The following is a 24561-nucleotide window of genomic DNA, read 5'->3' as shown; positions in this document are numbered from 1 at the left end:
TCAAACTCTCTAAGACTTTTTTCTTAAAATGAAGTCAGAAGCTTGAGCATATGTTACTTGGTCATAGACGATGCTATCTTAAGTTGCCTTGGTTCACTTGCTGAGAGGGAGGAGCACCGCACAATCGCCCCAAATCCTCCAAGAAAACATGGAAGAGTTGTACAGTTTTTGTGGTACCAATTACAAAATTCCCAAAAATGACAGAGGAAGTATACAACAAAAACAAGACGTCAAGATTGGTACACAGCGCAGCACTAAGCCAAAAGCCAAAAGCCAATAGCCAATAGCCAATAGCCAAGAGCAGCCACTTCCCTTTTGTGGGCTCTATAAATTCTTCTTCACGCTTCCAATTTCTCAATTCCCTCTCTCTCTCTCTCTCTCTCTCTCTCTCTGAAAAATATATATATATATAAACTTCATCTTTGTTCCCCCTTCAACTGCTTGACAATGGCAACCTTCCCTCCTCTTCTTCTTCCTCTTGCTGTTTTTGTGCTCTCAAATCTGTTGGTCCCCATAACTCCCAACTCAGAAGGTAATCAACCTACCCCTTCAAATAAACTAAACTCCTTTTTTTCTTTAACTAATGATGGGGCAGTGCTTGGATGAACATAGGGGATGCTTTGTACGCCTTGAGGAGATCAGTGAAGGATCCAAACAATGTGTTACAGAGCTGGGATCCAACTCTTGTTGATCCTTGTACTTGGTTCCATGTCACTTGTGACTCTGCTAACCGCGTCACTCGCCTGTAAATATCTTCTTTTTCTCCACTTTCTACCAAGCCCCTTTTGTGTTCCAACTCTTTTGACACACATGTCCTGTTTGTGTTGCAGCGATCTTGGAAATGCAAAGTTGTCTGGCAACTTGGTTCCTGAGTTGGGGAATCTCGACCACCTTCAATATTTGTGAGTAACATCTTCTTGTTCATTCACTTATGTTCCAACACACAAATTTGAATTAGATTAGCAGAGACTTGGGGAGCAGAAAATGGTAAGAGATGGGAAAGTTGGAGGGTTCATTTAAGAATGAGTCACCAACTCCAATTCCCAAGTCAATCAACCACTACAAGGATCATAATGAACATGAAAAAAAATTGGGTTTGGTGATTCTTTCTTGAAAACTTATTTATTGCAAACTTTAATGTGGGATTGGGCGTTGGGTCTGGTTGTTGCAGGGAATTGTACATGAATGAATTGGTGGGTCCAATTCCAAAGGAGATCGGACGGCTGAAGAGCCTCATCAGCTTAGATCTCTACCACAACAACCTCACTGGCCCCATTCCTCCTTCCCTCTCCAACCTCTCCAATCTCAACTTCCTGTCAGTCTTTTCTTTCTTAAATGTGCCTCTTTCTTTGGTCTTTCATACTGATATCGAAGAAGGTTTAGGAGCTAAACTAGTTTAATTTAACCTTTATGAATGATCCTTAACTGTTCATGTGAAACTACAGGAGATTGAATGGGAACAGGCTCACTGGTAAAATACCAAGGCAACTCACCAAACTTGGCAGCCTCAAAATCATGTGAGTACATTAAATTTTTTCATGTTCTCTGTCTTGCATTCATCACAAGTAGCCTGTGATGATCTAACAATTCCATCTTCACAGCGATGTGTCAGATAACGATCTGTGCGGGACGATCCCAATATCAGGTTCCTTCTCCAAGTTCTCGGAGGAAAGGTGATCGATCGAATTGATTGGTTTTTAAGATGATCCATTTGCTTTGTATAGATGTTTGCTTCATTTTCGTTTCACGGTTTTGATTGATGCAGTTTCAAGAACAACCCGAGATTGGAGGGGCCAGAACTAATGGGGTTTGTGAGATATGAAAATGGAGGAACATGCTGATGTTTGACTTAATGTGCCTCAATTAAAAGGGGAGAGAGGATTCTGTATTGTAAAAATAGTATCACTTAATATTCCATATCAAAAGACTGTAATGCTTACTTTTGGGAGGTCATTCTGGTTAGTAGTTTGCTTTCTAAATCATCCCGGCAGATGTTTGAGGTCTTGACCAATATTGGAAACTGGAGCCTGCAAATTCTAGACTAAACAAAAAATATATATAGCAAAGGAATTTTGTAGCTCAACAGTGCAGAAACCATTCGTTGCCAAATAAGAGCAAACCAACTTAATCATAGCTAAGTAATAATAAAACTATCGTTCACAAAAGCTTCATATTCCATCACGTTTAATGTGTAAGAAATATCAAATGAATGTACATTTTTATTGAATTGGGAGATGTTTGGCTCACAACTTTCATAAATCAAGATTTGTGATGGTCTAAACTAAAATAATATAACTAGATTGTTGTAGCATATTCTCCAGATGGTATGAAACAATAGATGGCTAAAACCTTTGCAAACTTCTAATAGCTTGTTTACAATAACTTTTCAAAACACTTGAGAAGGGTTTATGTTTGGAACGACATCTTAACCCCTTTTTTCAAGGCTTGAAAAGCCATTCCAAATATGCCCTAAATTTATGTGCAGTCGAAAGCTTGTAAGTGCGGTAGAAGATTATAAACTCATGACAAGGAAATTAAAAAAAAAAAAACTCCCTCATACATGTAACTCGATGTCACAATTCAAATCTAACAAGTACACCCCAAATGCATAATCGCATATACAAACTAAAATACTAGTACAGGTTAACTCTACACAAAAGTGCCATCTGAAGAGGAATTTGTGTACACAGTCTTCACATATCAATTGAAGAAAGGTTACTTGATCCATGAATGAAAGAAGAAAGTCACAGTACATTCAACATTTTGTAGGAGCGTTGATTTCTCAACCTAACAAATGGAAACTAAAGGGTACAAAATTGGAAGGGAAAATATTTTTTGTTATTCTGGATTTTTTTTGCTTGGGGGGAGTGGGGTGTGTTCTTTTTTCCATTACTTGCTTGGGGAGATACAAAACTCATTTGATGATGAACGCCATGGCAATTATTTAATTAATTACGTGCCAAGTGATCACCATGAAAACAGAACAGAATAGATGGAGGAATTATTTACAACGTAAGACCTGTACTGCATGATGGTTGGGAACAGCTACCTTTTGCCCCGGCCAGTTCTCACTGCGACCAACAGACTATAATCTCCACAAAGTTTTCCTCAATCTGCACCTGTTGCAAAGAAATACATCAATACTGGCAAACAAGACAAATATAGTCAGAAACAGAGGCAAATCTAAGGATGTCAAAAACAAGCCACAAAAAGCTATCTACCTTTCTTCTCCAGTATTCTGAGTTTTTACCACATAATTAAGAAGCAATCTTGTTAGTTTGTTCCAGCAAACTCAACCTAATTCTTAGTTCTAGCTCAACTCAGCATAGTTCAACACTTATGATTTATGTGTTCCTCATGGAAAGTGCCCATAACCACCTCAAAATGAAAAATCTTCTCAACCTCAAACTACCCTGCATTGCTTACTGAACGTGTTCTGGTCTCTTTTTTCTCTACATTGGTTCCCATGGGTCTCATTCCCGCCCTCATTATGTCTAAGATATTCATCTCGATTGATCTTCATCTTATAGTTAGTATAAAGATGGAAAAGAACATCCAAATCTAAATCTGTCTAAACCTATGTGCAGACTAAGGTTGGGCAATGATGAAAGTCATAGAAAGATATATTTTATTGACATACACTGATCGCTAATGTAATGCTTTTATGCTAGCCACAAATTAGCAAATTTTCAATAGATCTGAGTCATCTTATTATCATTGGAATCTGTATATGGATAGATAAAAGATTCAAAAACCAAAAACTATATTTATCAGTGTAAAGCAACATGGAGATTATCTACTTGTAAACAAAATACGGTAATACCATTTATCATTGTCACAATCTAGCCTTAGAAATCAGAAAAGTCGTTGAACCTAGTAAGGAATAGGTAACATCTTTTGGGAATCAAGTATCCAGATGCCCTGTGCATTCATCGTTGGTAGTTAAACTGAGATGGTCATGAACTCCTAACAAATTGAAACTGAAATGAATGCCCCATCTCATATTCATCCAAGTAACTACACAGTCAACCACCCCATGCTTCAATCTAAAACCCCAAATCTTTAAGTTTAACTGAAGATTCACAATTTGTGTACTACCTAATTCATGAGAAGTCATAAGCGACTAGGAAAGTTAACTTCCAGACATAGAGAATATTCAATAGCAAAGGGTTTTATTACCTTTAACTGCAGGACCATTCTCTGAACCTGTTGATGTATGACTCTGGTTGTTAGATAAGATAAGTGGTGTCAAGGGAGGTGAAGATGTGTCTAATAACATTTCAGAAGATCGAATGGTTTCCAGAGGTTTTGGCTCGTGAAATAAGGTCTCTGTCTCCCTAGGACTCCTGGAAGGAATGGAGAAACTGCGTGTGATGGTTTGAAGAGGAGGCATTGGCAATGGAGATGCCGTACTCCTTACAACCGTTTGAGTTGCAGCAGAGGGTCCTTGGCTTTTGGATATCAAAGGAGCTGAGTGACCAATTAAACCTAAGGGTCTTGATGGCTTATATGTTGAACTAATGGGAGGCCTAGGAAGCTCATGAAGCTCATTTATTTTAGGTGAGGAAATAAAAGTAGGGGAAGCAGATGGGGACACTTTTGGTGATGATGACAACGGTTGTGGCACTAGATTTCGTAGGAGAGGTCCCGAAAATAACTGGGGGTTTTCGACTGGAACAGGCTTGTTAGTTGATGGCTTACCTATTAGAGGGCCCGAAAAGGCTAGTCTCTTAATTTTCTTAGCATCAGAAGCAGCAGCTAGACTGTGCTGTGGCAAACCATCAGACAAAGGAGGAGGTAACTGAGTGGAAGATGCGTTAGTGTTGCTCTCCTTGAGTACAGACTGCACCTTTGCGGCACCATAACCTGATATATTTTCATCTCCCATTAGCTTGTCATACTTCCTTGGCTCCAATGGGGACGAGTGCTGCAATAAATTTTGCTGATGTATTGTCTGGGTGGTGTTAGGCATGGGATTTCCGGGAACTCCAGAAATTGAACCCTTTGTATCAGCTGGGGTGGGTAGAACATATGTATGGAACCTCCGGGTTGATGAAGGCTGCATCTGTCTTATTCTTTCAGCAGCATCAAATTTTTTATCGGTGAAAAGTGGGGCAGACTGGCTTACTGTTCTACCACCAAAAGAAAAAGAATTCCTATGACTTCTTTGCAGATTTTCCTGCATGGCCACGTAGAAAAATAAATTTATGAAGATGGAAGACTGCATTTTCTTTCATGAATCAATGATGTTAAATGTGAAATTGGTACAGAAACGCAGCTATTGCCAAAGTCCAGTACTCCATCAAGTTAGGAAAATGTGACGCATGCAGTGCATGTACTTATACACTAACCAACATTATAAAATAAGTGATATCTTGAATCTACATAATCTACAAAATGGTCTCTCCAGGATAATAACACAAGGGAAGAAATTTAAAGTAAACTAGGTTCACCTTCAAAGCTTCCACATGATGAAATGCAAGATCTGGCTGGTCCAACTGCATCATTGAAACATATATTACACAACTAGCATATATTTAAGAGCTTAAATTCAACAACTAAGACATGTATCATCCCCCTTCTCCTACCCATACATCCTGCTTTTCCAACACACTGCATAAAAATAAACATGGTACACAACAAATCATTTTCCCAAATGAAAAATTACTAGAGATAGAACTCCAAGTCAACTTTTGGTAGCTTATGTACGCCTACTAATCTAATGAGACAACTTCAACCTTGGAATATATGAATGTATATATTCTGGATAAGCAACCTTAGAAGCAAACTTAGAATATTCAAGAAGTTCATAGGACATTTCATATCCCATATAGGTGACTACAATGATTTAGACCCATGACCTCCAAGATATAAATTTAAGTTAAAAGAATTGAGTTCATCAGATAAATCTACAAAGAATGATCGCAAAGAGTTGTTCCCCTCAACCCTGTTTCAAATGTTCCCATGAAATGCACAGATGAAAGGAAAAGACTTCACAAATTATGGGGTCACTGTTTTAAATTAACTGATCACCTCAGAACTTCGTAATGTTGAAATAGCTTGATCGCGATCATTTTGAGCATAATCAAAACTTAATTCCCCATCATCACCCTCATCATAGCCATCATCATCATCATCGATGCCATCATTATGTCCATCATCCACGTTGTCATCTTCCAGTCCACTGAATCGGTAATCTATGTGCTGCTGTTCTGTCAGTGATTTAACATGTGGTTCCACTGCTTCAAGAGATTGAAGTGCCTTCTTGAAGAAACATAGCTGTTTCCAAGCAGGAGATGGTGTAAATCATCAAAAAGAAATTTCAGAGGAAAAATTTTAAAAGGAAAAAAGGGAAGACCCATGAAATGGACAAACTGAACCTGAGCAGCATGATGACGTGCAGCCTGTGTGAGAAGACTATGAGACTGTCCTTGTTTCAAAGATTTCAACCGGAAAACAAACAGTGTTGCCTCGTCATCATATTCTTCTCGGGCTGCTTGCAACTGTTGCAATGTAAAGCTCTCCCCTTTTACAGTTTTTGACCTCCCCTTCTCCTTATGCCTCTGTCTCATGTAATCATATACTTCTCTGTGAAATATACAATGATATAGGAGAACATCTTCAGGAAGTAAATTAACCCACCAACCAGGTTTCAATATACATGTGGGTTTAAGTAAGAACAGTTATTTGCAACAAACCTTTTCTCATCACATTGCCTTTTCATCTCCTGCACCCAAGTGAAGGCCAGTATGTTAAGTGCTTCATATCAATATTCTATTCAAAAGATGGTCAGAATTGAAACAATTATACAATGAAAACATACACAATATTGTTACCTTTACAGCGTGTTAAATGCAATTTATTCACAAACGAAATGAAGATAAATGGGGTACGGGAAACAGTAAAAAACCCAGAGTGAAATCTAGATTTCAGTCATAATATATTATACATAGTTAATCCGATCATCATGTGAAGTTTTAAACACAATCCAATGACCATGCCAAGATTAACACACACATGCACGCAGAAAGAACTGAAAGGTTGCAAAGGCGGTAGATCATAGGAAATAAACAAGCAACAGGAAAATGGTAAAAGGATAACAACTAAAAACAAGAGAATAATCTGTCATTAAACTTGAATGCTTTGAACTCTTGAACATGTGTCAATTTGAGAGAATTAGCTACAGTGAACAAGGCTTTCATTATTTCTTTAAAAAGTTAGGATTTCTAATTTCCAAAGCATCTCAGCCTTTGGTGAAGAATTATCTGTTTACTGTCTAAAACAGGAAAAGAGAAAGGAGGGGAAAGAATGTATCTCATCCTTCAAAACTTTTGTTCAGATTATTCTAGTATTCTATACGTATCATTCCAGTAAAAAGTCCCACATACAACCAAAGGGTAGGGATGGGGACAGCAGCCAACAACAAACCTTCACCGTTTAGAAGTAGTTATGCAGGACGTGCTTAATCTTCAACACAAACTTCATTGCTGTAAACTAGATGCCCATAGATACATGAACGCCCAAACAATATCAGGAACGGTGATGGACAGAAGCAAGCTAGTATGGCCAGTTTCAAAGTATATGTACTAATTACAATAAGAGATCTGAAGAACAGCTGCCATATACAGTTAATCAAAGTTCCATAAAGGACATACCTCAACTGTTCGAAGTTGATTCAGAAGAGATTCAGATGGGCGTGTTATTGTTTGTGAAATATGAGAGCGCTGACAAATTTAAGTAGAATTGAATTTAGCACTCAAAACCCAAGAGTTTTGACAATAGATACATAGGTAGATAGAATGTCAAATAGAGAGGGAGAGCAAGAAGCCAGCTCACATATCGATCAACGAGTTTCTGGAGCTCAAATTGCACCTTTCCCAGCATTATCAGAACCTTACCTGCATGGGGGTAGAAGATACATAACTTATAATTTGCAAGTTTGAGATAGTAATAACAAAACTAAAAAAAATTAACTAATAAGAAAGCTTCAACCAGAAAATAGCTCCATGCAATTAGCCTAAACTATTATTTTTTACCAGTAACAGAAAAATTATTGATCAACAAAAGGATTGCTATCGAGAGAATGAGGCATCAATCAAATTAAAAAAAAAAAAAATAATAATAATAATCCACCTAAAATAAATAGATGCAAGGGATGCACCAAAATCTCAAGACTCAACAAACTAACACCAATTCAAATAGGAGGAAAGCTCGAGAACATAACAGTTGCAACATGGATTGCAAAAAGAAATATGAGCAGACATCCGTTCATAACCCCCTACTTGAAAAACATAGTTCTGGATATAAATATGCCCACACCAAGAAATTGTATGTCCTTAAACTAAGTTAACTAACAGGATTTAAGATACACCAACGCAAATATCAGTGGATGGTCATCCCTACACACCTATTGTAATAATGGCATTGAGAGAATTTAAATTTACATACCACTATCTTCATCATCATTCAGTGCGGTTTTCTGAAGAAGGCATGCACCCATTTCTTGCAACGAGACTGAGAATTCTAAAAATAAGACATAAGAACCATAGTTAAATAACAAAGTTGCAGGACCAGTTATACCAACGGAGATGGAGATCTTAAAATCTGGCATACCCATAGATTTAAGAAGGCTCAAATTCAAAATTATATATCATGAAAGTAAAAGAGTCATGCAGCATTATGCATTCAAAGACATAAATTTGAATATTGCAGAATTTCCTTATGGTAGTAACTGTTTATTTTCCTCGAGAAAGGAGGCAAATTAAGTGGATCGATCAGCCAAATTTTAGCTCTGTCATTCATATATAGACACATTCAAAGCTGGTGGATACAAAAGCTAGAGGTATGAAGATATTATTAAGGAAATCATCTGGGAAAAAAGTTAACAAAACAAGAAAATCCACCAAACCACTTTGCTTGAGAATTGAAAATAACAGCCCCAAATAATAATTAACAGTGCGACGACATTGGCTAAAGGAGGCATAGAGTTCACGTCTTTATGCATTAAAGCATCCTGAAAATTTTGATTCAATAATATTATTGAAAATTTCGATCGTTCATTCCTTTTCAATTGCATGTATACCGATATCAACCTCATCCTTCAATCTACAATTAAATAAGACCATTGCAAACATAAAATTCAGATCTTATGGCATTTTGTTTGCAGAGAAAATGTAAGGGAAACATGCAAATAAAGTAAGGCAGCATAATAGCCTCCTGCTTCAAGCAGCTGGTAAGAGATATAAAAGAGAGTTGACTGAAACTCGATATGTTAGAACATTGGTTGATCTAGAAGTTACCGTAAGCACTATTTTCTGTAGCGGCAGCTGCAGAAAGTAAGCTATCATAACAGTCTCTCATTTCTTCCATGTCCTGAAAGCACAATACCACAGTAACCAGTAAGAATTTCACATAATCAACACTTAAAACAATCCTGAAGCACTCCTACGAAGAAGGAAAAGATGAGAAACAGAGGAAAAACCCTAAAATTCCCGTTTCCATTCTTCCTCGTGCATCTAACAAATCTCAATTAATTGCCAGAAACAAAATCCCAATAGTAAGGATCAGTTCCAGAGCTAGATTAAGGAAAAGAGGAAAACAAAAACTGAGGATGAAATAGAAGAAAACTGGGGGAGCCCTGGTCTAGATTTCGCAATTCCGTGTCAATTCCGCAATTCATCCCCAAGAAGGCAAAGGGTGGAAGCAAAAAAAAAAAAAAAAAAAAAAAAAAAAAAAAAAAAAAAAAAAAAAAAAAAAAAAAAAAAAAGGAATACCCGAGAAGCCTGAGCAAGCTCATCCAATTGAGCCAAAGGACGAAGATCTACACGGTCCTTAGCTTCGTGCCTGTGCAGTCCAAAACCCTTGAACTTCCTCAAAGAAGTCTTCATTTTGCGAAATCGAAGCAATTGGTGAAGTGTAGAAGGGGAAAACCAAAAGATGCAGAGAGTATGAGGAAGATGAAGAAAAGCCCTCAATCTCAATGCCACTTTTTTCTTCGTTCAAACTCCTCCATTCTCAGCTTGCGTCAGGCAGAAAGGGAAGAACCAAATTTCAATAAATAATAATTATTAATTCACAATTTTATCCCCAAAATTGTAATAAAAAAAAAAAAAAAAAAAAATCTCAAAGCTCCTTTCTTCTTCTTCTTCTTCTACATCTTGACTTTAATTTTATTTGTTAAAAGAAAAAAAAAATAAATTTTCCGTTTTNAAATTCGTGTGTGAAGGCCACGTAGTAGTGCGCAAAATTAGTGGAATTGATCATTTCAGTTTGACTGTGTTCTCGTTGATTAGCGGATACCACTATTTTTATTTTTATTTAAATATTCTTTTTATTGTAATCTTGGAATCATTTTTTATTTGTCTAAATCAGGACCGATATAGAAAAAATGGTCAAACATATATTTACTTTTTTTTTTTTTAATATATATTTAAACCATTATTTTATTTTAAGAAGTTTCATTATTCATGGGAGCCATTTAAATGATCCTTTTCAGTCACCAACTAACTATTTAATTTATAAAAAAAAATAAAAATCAGAGTTTTAATTTAATTCTAGGAAATAGCAAGAAATGTTGCTGGGACAGTAAAGTATAATAATAAAACAATAAATGTGGGGTGGAATAATAATTACATTAATAAATATTTGTCAATATAACAAGTAGTATGGAATAATATTACACCAATATTTTAAATGGTCTGGAATTAAGTTTTTTAAAATATTACAAAATTAAAAGAAAAAAAACAACTTTTCATAAGTCGTCTACACGTAAGTTGGAAAGCGTGCTTTTTACTTGCAATTTCTCTTAATTTTCTTTTTCTTGTAATGAGTTTATATTTCAAGGTGCCGCACGTGAGATCTAATCCACACATTTAAAGCAATTTGAAATTTCAGAAAAATACCATTTAGGTTTCTTTTATTTTTATTTTTAAAAATTTGGTCGCCTTTTTATACTCATACTAAAAAAAAACATGAATATTTATTTTATTATTTGTTTTAAGGTTAACTATGTAATTTAATCACTTTTTTACTATTATTTTCAAAACAACATTTTATTTTATTCTTAGCTACATTTGAAAACAAACAATAGACTATGGGGGAAAACTTATTTTCAAAGTTATTGAAAATTGGATTTTTTTTAATAATAAAAAGTTAAAAAATCTTGCAAAAGGAATAAAAGAATATTCAACTTATTAAGGCGAATAAAAATGATAAATAATAATATTTTTTTCCAAATATTCAAAATTTGAAGGGGCCACAGGTAGAAAAAATAATGAAGGTCAACAGCCAGTCAAACCTTCTATACCACGTTGTCGCCCTGGCAACAACCATCATTACAGTCGTGCCACAAAATTGTTTGACTTTTACCGATTTTTTTTTAATATAAAAAGTATCCTCTATTTTTAAGCTTAATGTATTTAAATATTATTCAACTTTGAAAAAGAAATTTATATTTAAGAAATTATTTCACATAAATCTAAAGTAAGCATATTGTCATTTTATTCGATAAGATGTTGGTATACATAAGTATCTAAAAATATTGAAAAATCATTTCTAAAATAATAATAAGAAATTTCAATTACTTCATCTAAGTTTTCTTACCATTCTACAAAACATTATTTGATAAATTAGTCAACAGTGTGAATCTTAAATAGACCTACCGGAACTACAGAATCTCGTAATGAATGTCAATAGTTGTTGCTATTAATTAATGGAAAATTAATGAGTGTTTAAATTGATCACACAATTAGCATTGAAAAGGGAATTAGATGTGATGGAAACATAATGTGAACTATATAAAACAAATAATCAATAATTAAGGGTTTTCAACTAGAAGAAAAATGCAATTCAAAATGTTTTAATTCATATTAAGAAGCCAACTTCATTTGATCATTCGGCAATTTACAATTGCGTGGTGTGAATAAAAATCATGGAGACAGCCAAAAGTGGGCAGTGTGAAAGAATCGATAGGTCTTCAAAATTAAGAAGGAACCGGAAAGAACACCCATCAGACACAAAGTTGGAAACAGCAGAGCAGATTTTTCTTTGTTCAACAACTTTGACTTCGTTTCTTACTGGACCAAAATGAACCAAGTGTTGGAAGTTCTCGATTTATACAATGATTCTCTTTTCTTTTCTTTTCCTTTCTTCTGAGGGTTCTTCGTAAATTAAAATCTACGATGAGGATTGAAAATCATTTAATTTCATGACTTAATTTTATGGAGGAGGACCTGAACCAACTTATGTGATATTACCAAAAGATAAAACCCACAGCCACTAGTTAGCCATGAAAGAATCTGGAGCAAGAGAATCTCAGAAACCTTAAAATCCATGAAAATTTTCTACCCATCTCACTTCAACTACAGATTGTCTGGAGTAACAAGTTGATACACACCGGCCCCAACCCACTACTTGCTCTCTGCAATAGGCGCAAAGTGGGGGTTTAGAATGCCAAACCACTGTCCGACAACGTCTATTACTACAGGTTATTTTATGTTTCAGCTTCAAGCCATGGAAGTGAGGAGAGTAGGAGAAAATCGGTGTGGAGTGGGGGAAGAGAACTAAAGAGAAAATGAAATTCGTATGCATGTATGTATGTAAAATCAGTAGGTCCAATTGGTGTGGACATAATGTAAAACCAGGCGCGATGGAAGATTCGAACTTACAAGACAAGCAAAGGATCAGTAGCGCAAAGCAGAAGAAGAAGGAAGCATGTGACTATCAAATAGAGTTGACAAAAATGAAATTCCCATCTTTGACAACATTCTCCCAAGTCATTTTAACAACTTGGTTACGTCCCCAGATCAGACACCATCACAGAAACAATGTACAATTTCCTGCATCTGCCAAGCCAATTATTATTTTACAAGTCCCAACAAAATATATTCACTAAAAGCCAAATCATTCCCTTTTGTAGTTTGATTGGACTTGCCCGTTAAAAGAATGGATGTAATTGTCTTGGCTAAAAGGCGAGTGAAGTTTAAATAGCAAATAGTTTTATTGTACAAGGGAAGAGTGAAATTCCTCCTGGATTGAGACAATAGGAACGGCAAAGGACAAAGAAGTCATAAAATCTTACCCCTAAGATGGAATTTTTTTTTCAAGATTGGAAGAGTAAAATCAACCGGAAGCCGCCAATGGTACAGCCCTGTAGCATGCTCTTTTTGCTGCTCGAATGATGTCCTCAACCTATACAATTATTAGCATCAAGCAAAAAAAAGAAAACCGTCTATCAGGAGTGGAACAAACAAGAAAGACGGGGGAGTTTTAGTTAGTCTTAGATTCAAAAAAACTATATGATATGAACCAAGAGACATCAGTCATACAATATGCTTCAATGAAGATGTGAAGAAAAAATTGTTGAAATTATCAAAAGATATTTCAATTCATGCCACATTGAAGAAGAATGAAGTTTCATGTTTTGAATTTTGAGTGGATTACAATTTAGAGTAATTTAGAGTTATTGTATTTCATTAATGTATTTTAAGACTTTTAATTTACTTTAGGTTACAATTACATAATGGTTAATTAAGGTCATTAAGTACGAATGCTACAACTCTTGAAATGCCTTTAGTAGTTTCATTTTGAGGCTATATAAAGCCATGTATGTTGTATTTGTAAGTAGACTTGAAAAATATAGTAAAAGAAGCATTTGTGCTTTTGTTTAGCCAATGGCTAAGTTTATTTGCAATTCTATGGAGTTTAGATTGCATGTAGAATCATTCAAGCTCAACATGATCAATCTTGTTTATGGAGTGATTCGAATCTCAAACAAGTGTTTGAGATATTTGATCAACAAGAATCATTCAAGCTATACATGATCGATCTTACTTGTGGAGTGATTCGATCAAAAAGGTAATCCGAATCCTGCTCCCCTTGTAGTGGTTCCTTATCTTATCACTATGATTTTTAAAAATCTTAGATCTAAGTTGGCTGGATAGGTCTGGTGGACAATAAGAGTCATGGGTTGAATAAAAGACTTGGAGGAAATGAGTTTAATCCAAGGTGGTCACCTACCTAAGATTTAATACTTTATGAGCTTCCTTGGCACCCAAATATTTAGAGTTAGTCGATTGTCCTGTGAGATTAAGCAAAGTGTGCCCAAGCTATCCTAGCCACTCACGGATATTAAAAACAAAACAAAAACAAAATAAAAGTTGGCCCTAATTTGAAGAATTGAAAGATTTGTGTAAATTAGAAAGTACAATTTTACTCCCTCCTTAACATAACTTCTGGGACTGCCTTTGACAGAAATTAATTTCTCAAAAGACAATAGATGGGTCTTGTTACCTTGACAAAAGACTAATAGTTTTTCTTTATCTCTGGCACTGTGTCAAATGAACTTTTGAAGAAGGATGCTAGATCAGCGACATATATCTATCTCACTAGACGAGTTCTTTCTTCTCTCTCACTCTATTGAAATTACACTAAACTTTTCAGGGGATAAAAGGCTTTTAGAAAAGGTGGGGAAAATGAACCTGAGGGACAGCCATCCTTTCGAGATTGGCTGCATAAGGCATGGGAATGTCAGCCCCTGCAATCCTCTGCACCGGTGCATCAAGATAGCCAAAACTTTCCTCGACAACAGATGTGCTGCCAACATAAAAAAAAAAATATTCACTTTAAGTTAATAGGGCGTCTACAATGTCAATCAAGAAGGTGAATAAATGTGAAAAGAGGGGGGAAATCACAAACCAGATCTCAGCTCCAACGCCATGCTGAGGAAACCCTTCTTCAACTGTTACTAATCTGTTGGTCTTCCTAACTGAAGCATTAATTGTGGCTCTGTCTAGTGGTCGAATAGAGCGCAGGTTTATAACCTATACCAACAAAATAGGCCATAACACTTTTGATCAACAAAACAAAATCAATCTACAAACATCTAAAAGAACACATCTAGAAAAAAATTACCTCAGCACTAATTCCTTCTTTGGAAAGTACTTCAGCTGCCTGATAGTTCAAGCAATAGAGTTAGTCGTGGATCTAAGAAACTCTAAACATCGCTAAAGATGTGCATCAAAATTTAAGATCACATACACCCAGGAAAATCTCTTATAATTTCCCATTATTCCAACCTAAAAGTTGCCAGAAAAACAATCTAGCATCTTAAGGTACGATCTTCAGATCCACCTCAATTGGTTGAGCTAATGCAAAACTATCACTGTTTACATAAAGTGCGTAAGGAGTCTTTTGGAACCCAAGAAGACTTTCCTTGAAATCTAACATAATCATGAAAAAAAGCCCTGAAGAGTAAGATAACCTCCTATATTACATTCTTATGAACAAAATGTCTCTAAAAGACTCGCTTCTCATCAGCAATTCTAAAGATGCATATTCAAGAAGTTGTACTTCAAATAATATTCACCAACTGAAGAACTTAACTTGCCCCTCACAGGTCAAATTAGTCCTTGACATGGCAAGTTAAATAAACAACCAAACCCCAAGACCCAAATAACTGAAGGATACCAACCTTAAGTGCATATCCCACCATCTTTGAAAAAGCAGTAATGGTCACATCCTCCCCTTCTCTCTCAATCTATCAAAAAGAAATGGTATAAAGTTAAAAACGTAAGATGAGTACCAAAACAGAAACTATCTTCTGAAATATATCAAAAGCAACAACAGAATCACCTTAGCTTTTCCTATGGGAGCAGTGAAACTGGAATCAAGGACCTCCGCTGAAACAGGGAAGGATTCACCATATCTGAGGCAACAGAGCACATCGTTAATAATTATTTTCCTAGAAAGTATAAAAGCAAATTCTTTCACCACTTACAATAATTCATTTTCAAGAAACACCACAGGGTCTGGATCCCTTATAGCAGCTTTTAAAAGCCCACGAGCATCTTCAGATGAATATGGGGCCAAGACTTTCAAGCCAGGACAGGCGCCATACCATGCTGCATAACACTGCACAGGCAAATTTGAAGCACATTGCATGGATTTCCCAAATTCACCATATGAAGTTGAGTAGAAAATTGTTTTTTCATTGATAAATTAAACACTCATAGAGAACAAAATAAGAAAGAATACCAAAAGGTCAACTAAAGGACAACAGAAAAACAGATTAACAAAAGACGAGCCTAGAAAATGGCAGCCCAAAGAGGAACCAAACTGAAAATAGCCTGAAAAAAACAACAAGAAAGAGCTCCAACCAATCCAAATGCATAAGGCCTAGCGAATAATTACCAAAATCTTTAGAAAGAAAGACCTAAAGTTAACTCAAATTTTTTAGGCATTAATATACAATCACATGCACACGCAAAAGGTAAAAAGGAAAGGAAAAAAAATCAACCTGAGAGTGCTGCGCACCAACTCCAGCAGCTGCACCATTGGGTCCTCTAAAGACAATTGGCACAGAAATTTGCCCAGCTGACATATAATTTGTTTTTGCCGCAGAATTAATGATATGATCAATGGCCTACAGTAATGAGAAAGAGCTGAGACAAACAATGATTGAAAAAGGAGACTGGGAGTATAAAGACAATTGGCTCAGAAATTTGTCCAGCTGACATATAATTTGTTTTTGCCGCAGAATTAATGATATGATCAATGGCCTACAGTAATGACAAAGAGCTGAGACAAACAATGATTGAAAAAGGAGACTGGGAGTATAAAATAGTAGAAACAATCAATATGGTGGAAAATAAATTGGACATAAGCATTTAGACTTGAGCCCTGAGAAAGCTAAAATATAGTTGCATACCAAAGACAAGCAATGTGAAGGCAAAAAGTTGGAGAACAGAACAACAGGATGAATTACAACAACATAAATGCTTAAAGGACAGTTCAACAATTCAATTGGCAAACAACTCTAACATGAAGAAAGACAAACTCCAGATGAGAAGAAAAATGAAAAATCAAGCTATATACAGAATCCAAACGATTAAAACTGGAAACAAATACATTTTAATATATATATTGGAATTCATATAACTTTATGGCGCTACAAATGCTAGGTAAGACACTTAATCCTTGCAGCTTTCTTTGACCTCTTTATTTTAGTCAAAGCCCTTACGAGGATTTGACGTGTTTACTATAACTCAAAAGGGGAATACACGTGCAACAACAGTTCAATATTACCACAGGTTTTTGCTATCGTCAATCCTCAACATATGGGTGGATGTAACATTACAAACTATTTAAAACACACAAATACTGTAACTAATCCAGTTTAAAAACTAAAAATACCAAATAAAGTTAACAGTTGGCACCACTGCTCCCAGATGATTTGGAATCAAAATTTACTCCAACCAGCTAATGAAAGAAACCAGAACATGTCACCAGGCAACAGCAAAACACATTCATCAGTTTTTCGTTAAGCAGACAGAGTTCAGAACCAAGATTTTAGAGTTAGCTAATACAAGCAGAAAACACACGAGGGGATCCTTGTACATGGTGAATAACCAAATTCCAATTAAAATGATGAAAATGAATTGTATGCAATTCATTGTTATAACCTGCATAGAGAAATTAAATGTCATAAACTCCACAACAGGCTTCAGACCATGGTAAGCAGCGCCAACGCCAATACCAGTAAACCCAGCCTGCATAAATTTAGAGAACATTGGGTCAGAAAGAAAACAATCATTTTCCTTTAATATATTTTGCTACCATAGCAGTGAAAAATTCAAAATAGCTCAATAAAAATTGAAGGAAAAAGAATATATCCTGGATGAAACACCAACCTCTGTGATTGGGGTATCAAGAACCCTCTCAGGACCATATTTCTCCAGAAGCCCTTTGGTTATCTACTTGAAGGGGAGAGAAAGGCCAACAATTGTTGAAATGCACAATACAAACGGATACAATATTCAAATATCACATGAATTAGATATCATCTCTTTAACATGTCTAACCTTATAGGCACCCTGATATTCTCCAACCTGCGTTAGAATGTTTGAAATTAGCCATAAGGATAGACACGTCAATATAATATACAAATGGATTCATGTTCATTCTCCCTCACCTCTTCACCCATCAGAAAAACTTTAGGATCAGCAGACATTTCTTCATCAAGTGCAGAGTTTAGAGCATCTCTCACAGTCATCTGTGCATATTTGGAATAAGTTTACGAAAGAATGTTAGCCTTTCGTTTTTAAACAACAAAATTGAGCAGCATGATGGACAGACATTCCTCGACTATAATACGACAGAATGAGCTCAAAGAGAGAGAAAGAGAGAGAGTAAATGGAAAGTCATTAAATCATGCACAGATATCTAATAGATGGGTGACTAAATAACTCGCTCAAAAGTGAGAGAGGAAAAAATATAGTCCTGAACATTATTTTCAAAACGAAAAAATAAAAGGAACCTTAACCATTATTGATGAGAAGAAACCAAATTACTGTGCTCTTAAAATGTTTCAGCATACAATATCGAAAAATGGTCCCTAACAACCCGAATCCTAAAGCAAGAAGGACATGATGTATTGAAACTACGAAAAACACCAGCTGAGGCTGAATAAGAATAGATAAAGTATCGAAGGACACGAGACAGTATACTACCTCTTTTGCGGCAGATGAATAGTATCTCGATGCTGAGGCGGCAGGGCGAAGCCTCTGCAAAGCCTGGCCGGAAGTCTGGAAAGAAAAAAAAAACGCGCACACAGAAAGCATAAAAATCACTGGAAAAAAATCTTCTATCCAATGCAAAGAGAAATTTCATTCAAGTGCATGGAACAGGACCAGAATACAGGAGGCTCCAGCTCCAACTTTTTTCCGAACGATTCCCCACATTTTTCTCGCGCGAAAGACAGCTCTGCGAAATGAAAAAACAAAAGCTTATACATTTCAAACGATCCAACTCACAGTTCCATTTCAAACATCAAAGTATCTCACAGACGTCAATTCACCGACATGCAATCCAGTTTCACTTTCAACTTCAGCAAGATAAGGGGAATAGGAAAAGGAAAACAAACACATCAACATCAATATCAACAAAAACAACAATATCTGATACACCAGATGCATCTGCAAAAACAACAACTGTAGCAGAATTTCAAAACCTGAATCGAAGAATCAATTGAACAGGTTGCAAAGCTTCAACAATGGAAAAAAAAGCGGCAGCTGAAAGAGAATCAGATTCATGGATAAACAAAGAAGGCGAATAATATGAACCTTAGCTCGGCCGGCGTATATGGATTTGGACCGCTGCAAAGGTTTAGATCCGATGAGACAAGAAATTTAGGGGAATGCAGGGGTTTGAAAACGGCGAGCCCACCACCACCTTACCAAACTCTCCTAATATTTCCCAATTTTACTTTTGGAATTATTTTTTTTATTTTTTTTATTTTTTGGTTTAAACTCCACAATGAACTTTTACTGTGAGCCAAAGCAACGGAGAGTAGGGGGCAAATTAGAGAAATATTGGATTAAATTATTTTTTTTTAAAGTTAATTTATCAACCTATAATATATATATTTTTTTTAATTTTTATAATAATGCATTGAATTAACCTAATTAATGATTTGATGGTAATAAATTCAAAATAATGTATTGATTAAAAAAAATCCAATAAATTATCATTTATAAAAGTACATTAATTATTGTAAGTAAATATCTATTGAAACGTTTAGTAAATTAGTAATTTATTAAATATAATTAATTGAAATAATTTGGTATCCATCTTTTATTTTTAATAATCAAATTCGTTGAAACTGTACATTTCTTATTTACTGAAATATGAGTTCCCCGATTAATGAATTATGAAATTAATCTCATTCAAATATTCAAAAGCTTTTTAGTGTATAATTTGATTTAGTAATTGAGGAGAGTAATTTAACCTATTAACGTTATTGTTTGTGTTCGCGGGGGTTGAGTGAGTGCGCCATAAAACCGAAGCTTTTGGGGGGGGAATTCGGGCATACAGCTGGGCCACGCTCGGAATCGAGAAAGCGGAAGGGGAAGGAAGATGGCGGGTGCATTTTGGGGGACTCGGGTATTGGAGATTGTGAAGAAGCACGATTCTGGAGGTTTAGTCTGGAAGAGAATTAAGCTCACCACAACCCGTAAGGCCAACGCCAAAAAAAGGCTTCTTCGTGTTTGGCAGGTTTTCTCTCAATTTCAATCTCAATATCACTTCGCTGTTTATGGTCGCCGTTAGGGTCTCTGGAGAGTTCTGTCAGTACTCGATTGTCCGTCATATCTTGCTCTGGGTCGGTTTTAGGAGTAGAACTTCAGGGGTTTAGATATAACTGGACGATGACATCGAATCATTAATCCCCTTAATGTCGGAGCATCGCTTTGATTTTATATACGCATTGGACTGACATTTCTGAAAGCCATGTTGAAAACATTGGATACCATGTTAAACATTCGTAACAGTTAACAGTGAAGACCAAATGTGAGAGGGGCTCTTCTAAACTAAAAATGTTAGGCCTCACGATTTTCTAGTCACCTGTCTCTAATTAGAATTTTTTGGAGTTTTTGCCAATAGAGATAGTTTGGTAAAACAACCTTCAGGTGGATGGTTCCGAATCAGAATACCATTTGTAAAAAAAAAGTCTTCTTTACCTATCTTGGAAGAAAATAGATTCTCCATAACCTTTTAGCTTCTAGATGGAGTTTCTTAGTTAAAGAGTTTGTAATTGTGATTCATTTCGATTCATGCTATGGGGATCCATTTGTAACTTTCTTGGCTAGAATGAGTTGGAGAATGTGTTTTCTTCCCTTCGAGTCTTCCTTTCATGCACTTATTTATGTTTTGGTGACACATCTTATCCGAAAAAGAAGAATGTCTTAACATGAAATATTATCTTTTTGGTTCATATCGATGATTACTTTCATTCAAGTTGCAGAATTTAGGCAAACCTTGTATAAAAATCTCCATGGACTAACTCAAAATTAGGTAGACACATAGAAAGCAAGTTTAATCAACCGAGCAATGTGTAAAATAGCCTTTCTGGTCGAGGAACTGAGGGGCAAGGACCATTGGACATGGACCTTCATAAGCTTACATCTGTAGCTACATATACCAACAACGAGCCATGGACTTTTGCTATTGTACGAAACAAACTTTGCATTCACACAATGAGCCAATAGCTGGGATACTCATGGGTATAAAAATGAAAAATAAATTAATTAATTAATTAATGAGAAGGAAAGGGACCACTTGAACAGAGTTGCAGGGAGATTGATTTTTGGAGAGGATGAAGCCATTGAAGTTTTTTTTTTAAAAAAACTTCCATCAAACTTGGGAAAGCAACAGTAGCCTTACATTTCTTCCATAGATTTCTCAGCTTCATGACTGTAGAGGTTTGCCTTAGATCATTTTCTGATTCTCATTTGGTGTTAATTAAAATGGGCCCTTATATCTTTCAATTTTGTGTAAATGTGGCTTAAGCATATCGCCTTTTTATGGAATCTTGAAAATTGGCTTCTCCCTTCGAAGGCTGGCCAGGTCATGGCTTGATTAACAAATCTTAAAAAATAAAGTCTTTGCTGGAAAGATGGAATTAGGAAGCTCTTGGCAACATTTTCTCAAAAATGCCAACAATCTTGTTGATCTGAAAGCAGTTGATGAGTTGGAAGATGTTGCCCCTCTTGACACATCTTGAAAGGCCTTTAAAAGCACCGTTTATTTCAAACTCCAAAACCTTGTTGATGGAAGAAGGTAATTTTGGATTCAACTGTGCAAATCTCTCACATTGGAGGGAGGAGATGAAGTTTCCAACTAACATATAATAATTGACAGCAAGAGGAAGAAAGTTTTTCTTTGAAATCCTCAGTCTGGATGGCGCAGCCTTATAAAGCACCTTTAAATGAAAAAATAATTTCTTCTTTCATTCATAGACTGAATTATGAAAAAGGGGATCAGATTTCTAGCTTCAAACTTGGAATGAAACCAACTTCCATCGCTCAAAGCTCACCCCTAAATGCTGATTTCAAAGGAGGAAAATTTCCTTTCTATTTATGGCTTGGTTTCCAACAAGCTCTGGGTCTTGATGGATTTATTGTTGAGTTCTTCAAAACGTCTTAGAAACATCCGAAGGTGTACTAAATATATATCTTCCCCCCTGATAATATCATTCACAAGTCCTTGAAGGAAGCTGATACGAACCCTATCCCTAAGGAAATCATATGTAAGAATAGTAAGAGACTTTTGCCCCCATTAGCTTTATCTCTTGCCTCCTTAAGTTTATAAAGTGGAATGTCTATTCGGTGAAATAAAAATTTTGAGGGTCAGCATAGATATTCACTATTTAGCTGTTAGAATTGCATCAGAAAGGATAATGTATACTATTCTATAAGTCTTGGCAAAGTGACTAAAAGGTTCACGTAATTAGTTTTTACTTAATCGAATTATCTTGTTATGATTGTCAAATTTATATGCTAAAAAGGACATTATGTCAAGTCTTGATTACTCTTCATGAGTGGATTTTCTCTTTCTAACAATATTGTGGAGGTATTTGTTTAGTCTTATGTATGGTGAAAATTGCGGCTTTTGACTGTTTATTGTTCAGGAGCGAATACAATTTTATTTTTAGTTGACTTGTATAAATTATGCCTCTCAAATGCATCCATCTGAAGGTGGTTCATTCTCGAACCAAGCCAAATTTTCTATTTTTTTACACCTCTGTATTTGTACTTTGGAGATGTACATGCTTGGCCTTTTGGTAGTTACCATGGAATTCTATTTCGAATTTCTGTTCTGCTGTTGTTCTTGTTTTATATATTGTTATTTTACAAAATGGAACTCTACCGATTCTAGATTTATCATTTAAATTTTTTGATGTAACTAAATTCGTATCTTTCCTTCTTTCCAGAATGAGGCTGTTCTGAAGGCATGTTCTGAGCCACCTCCGCCTAAATCTTCAGGAGATAAAATTAGCCAAGTTGGAAAAAATGAGTAAGAACTCTGTAGGATCCAAAAGAGTTTGGCAACTTCGGCATTGCAGTGCCAATCTTTTTCCCCTTATCTGGACCTTTTAGCAAGGAAGAGTAAACATTAAGTAGATATGAGTGATCTCAAAAGTTGTAATCCTCGCATGTAAGCGAAGATAACACACTAGTGTGGAATTATTGCCTGGAGTTTCTCACCATTTTTGTTTGTTTTTGTCATTTGATTTAATGCGATTAGTTTTTCATGGTCCTGACTGCCTCATGAATGACTCGTCTTTCACTAAAAATATTTGATATTTAGCTTTCTGAGCAAATTCACCATTGAAATTGGAAGTTTCGGGCTGAAAATATCTGAATTGGAAAAGAAAGACAAGCCTTCTAGAAAAATGTTCATCCTTTCTAGTGTTCGTGTAGTATATTTCTAACTAGTCACAACCTTTAAACACATGAGATGGGTTTTGTATGATGGAGTAGAATGAGCCTTCTAGGTGGGTTGATGGACGATGGAATTATGTGAACTTCTATTGAAATACGTACTCCTTTATGTTTGATTGGCAGAAAATATGAATATGATATGCAAATTCTTATTGAGGTAAATAGGTTAGGAGAAAACAGCTCTAGTTACTGAATCTATTGGACTGATATGGACTTTGCATACAGTTCTAATTTGTTTCGAAGTTCTTTAGGGACTTTTTCCTTGATGGTTATTCTGTTTGATTTCAGACCTCAATAGGATGATACTTAACCTGTTGCTGAGGTAAATGCAGCTAAAAAAAGTTTCAGGATAAACTTGTTTGTACAGTTCGGTACTTGAAAGCTTAACTTGTATTATACGGCAAGTGGTACTCGGCATCTAAATGGTAGATAGGGTCTGTGGGTAGGGTTGCCCTCCATCATGGAGATTGGAGATATCTTTCCTCATCTACTTGTATATCTGGCTGAACCATCTAAACGCCCCAAGTGTCTTGCAGATGGTTTGTTTTGCAGGAAGTGTTTTGAGTATATAACCGCTGGGCATGAAATGTGGCCAATTACAGGTACGACCTTTCTGCCCGGTTTTCATTTAATTTGAATATTGCATTTGTTGCAAGTGTTTCCATTAAAAGTTGGAAATGCGTGTCTCAAAATGTCAGGCATTTACGAACCATTGAACTGGAGAAGAGTATGAGTAGGTTGATTAAACATTGATGTGAAAGGGGAGGCTGATTGTTCCTCACTTGCTTACAGTAAGTGGACCCCACCAACCGGAACTTTGTGGGATGGATGGGATTAAGATGATTTTTAGCTTTGATTTTGGTGAGAGATTGAAGGGGGGAAGAAGTATAAAAAGAAAGATAGATAGATAGATAGATGTCATTGTTGCAGGGATGCAAAGCAACCTCTCTTATTTAATGTTCGTCCAAAACAAACAGCTTATAAGAGTGGTTGGGTGAAGAACTGGTCAACTTGCATAATTCATCACAATTCCTTCTGTGATGGGTAATTTAGTTGTGTTCAAAATTTCTAAATTGGCCTTGCTTGATGGAGACCCCCCCTTTCTTATTGCCTTTTCGTATGTTTCTAGGATTGGTAGGATTTTTCTTTAAATGTTATTGATCTTATCAGGTTGGCCTACAATAGAAAATTTAAAAATTAAAAAGTTATTGCTGTAAGTTTTGTGGTCTACCATGACGTGCTGTCCACGTGATTGACAAATGAGAAACCCGAAGTCAGCAATCCA

The 24561-nt window shown here is 35.8% G+C and overlaps 3 protein-coding genes across 8 annotated transcripts; 1 reads left to right on the top strand and 2 right to left on the bottom strand.

Annotated features, from left to right (window-relative positions):
• Positions 1-354: 354 nt before the first annotated feature.
• LOC111488057 (leucine-rich repeat protein 1-like) lies at positions 355-2112 on the top strand. Its single transcript, XM_023135651.1, has 7 exons — positions 355-532; positions 613-745; positions 831-902; positions 1172-1315; positions 1446-1517; positions 1602-1673; positions 1766-2112. Exons 1-7 carry the CDS (start codon positions 448-450, stop codon positions 1839-1841), a joined length of 654 nt encoding a protein of 217 aa, XP_022991419.1. The 5' UTR covers positions 355-447; the 3' UTR covers positions 1842-2112.
• Positions 2113-2605: 493 nt separating this feature from the next.
• On the bottom strand, positions 2606-10097 carry LOC111488056 (uncharacterized protein At2g33490-like). 2 transcript variants are annotated; one of them, XM_023135649.1, is made up of 11 exons: positions 9774-10097; positions 9300-9372; positions 8449-8523; positions 7837-7898; positions 7656-7724; positions 6699-6727; positions 6381-6588; positions 6034-6279; positions 5454-5498; positions 4180-5179; positions 2606-3119 (listed from the first exon to the last, which is right to left on the bottom strand). In XM_023135649.1, the coding sequence occupies exons 1-11, from the start codon at positions 9885-9887 to the stop codon at positions 3109-3111; spliced, it is 1932 nt and encodes a 643-aa protein (XP_022991417.1). In that variant the 5' UTR covers positions 9888-10097; the 3' UTR covers positions 2606-3108. The 2 variants fall into 2 exon arrangements, with proteins under 2 accessions (XP_022991417.1, XP_022991418.1); XM_023135650.1 differs by lacking the exon at positions 9774-10097 and adding an exon at positions 9482-9596.
• A 2490-nt stretch (positions 10098-12587) lies between these two features.
• On the bottom strand, positions 12588-19272 carry LOC111488043 (pyruvate dehydrogenase E1 component subunit beta-1, mitochondrial). 5 transcript variants are annotated; one of them, XM_023135625.1, is made up of 17 exons: positions 19119-19272; positions 18687-18759; positions 18507-18581; positions 17969-18049; positions 17859-17885; positions 17688-17750; positions 17460-17546; positions 16500-16556; positions 16295-16363; positions 15776-15909; positions 15631-15703; positions 15470-15535; positions 14911-14949; positions 14695-14819; positions 14478-14592; positions 13079-13188; positions 12588-12842 (listed from the first exon to the last, which is right to left on the bottom strand). In XM_023135625.1, the coding sequence occupies exons 2-16, from the start codon at positions 18735-18737 to the stop codon at positions 13120-13122; spliced, it is 1131 nt and encodes a 376-aa protein (XP_022991393.1). In that variant the 5' UTR covers positions 18738-18759; positions 19119-19272; the 3' UTR covers positions 12588-12842; positions 13079-13119. The 5 variants fall into 5 exon arrangements, with proteins under 5 accessions (XP_022991393.1, XP_022991394.1, XP_022991396.1 ...); XM_023135626.1 differs by having other exon boundaries at positions 12588-12836; XM_023135628.1 differs by lacking the exon at positions 12588-12842 and having other exon boundaries at positions 12935-13188; positions 19007-19272.
• Positions 19273-24561: the final 5289 nt, after the last annotated feature.

Source organism: Cucurbita maxima, unplaced genomic scaffold (assembly GCF_002738345.1).
Source record: "Cucurbita maxima cultivar Rimu unplaced genomic scaffold, Cmax_1.0 Cma_Scf00013, whole genome shotgun sequence".
Classification (NCBI taxonomy): Eukaryota; Viridiplantae; Streptophyta; class Magnoliopsida; order Cucurbitales; family Cucurbitaceae; genus Cucurbita; species Cucurbita maxima.
Note: the sequence above shows the minus strand (reverse complement) of the source record. Positions and strands in the feature narration are given on the sequence as shown.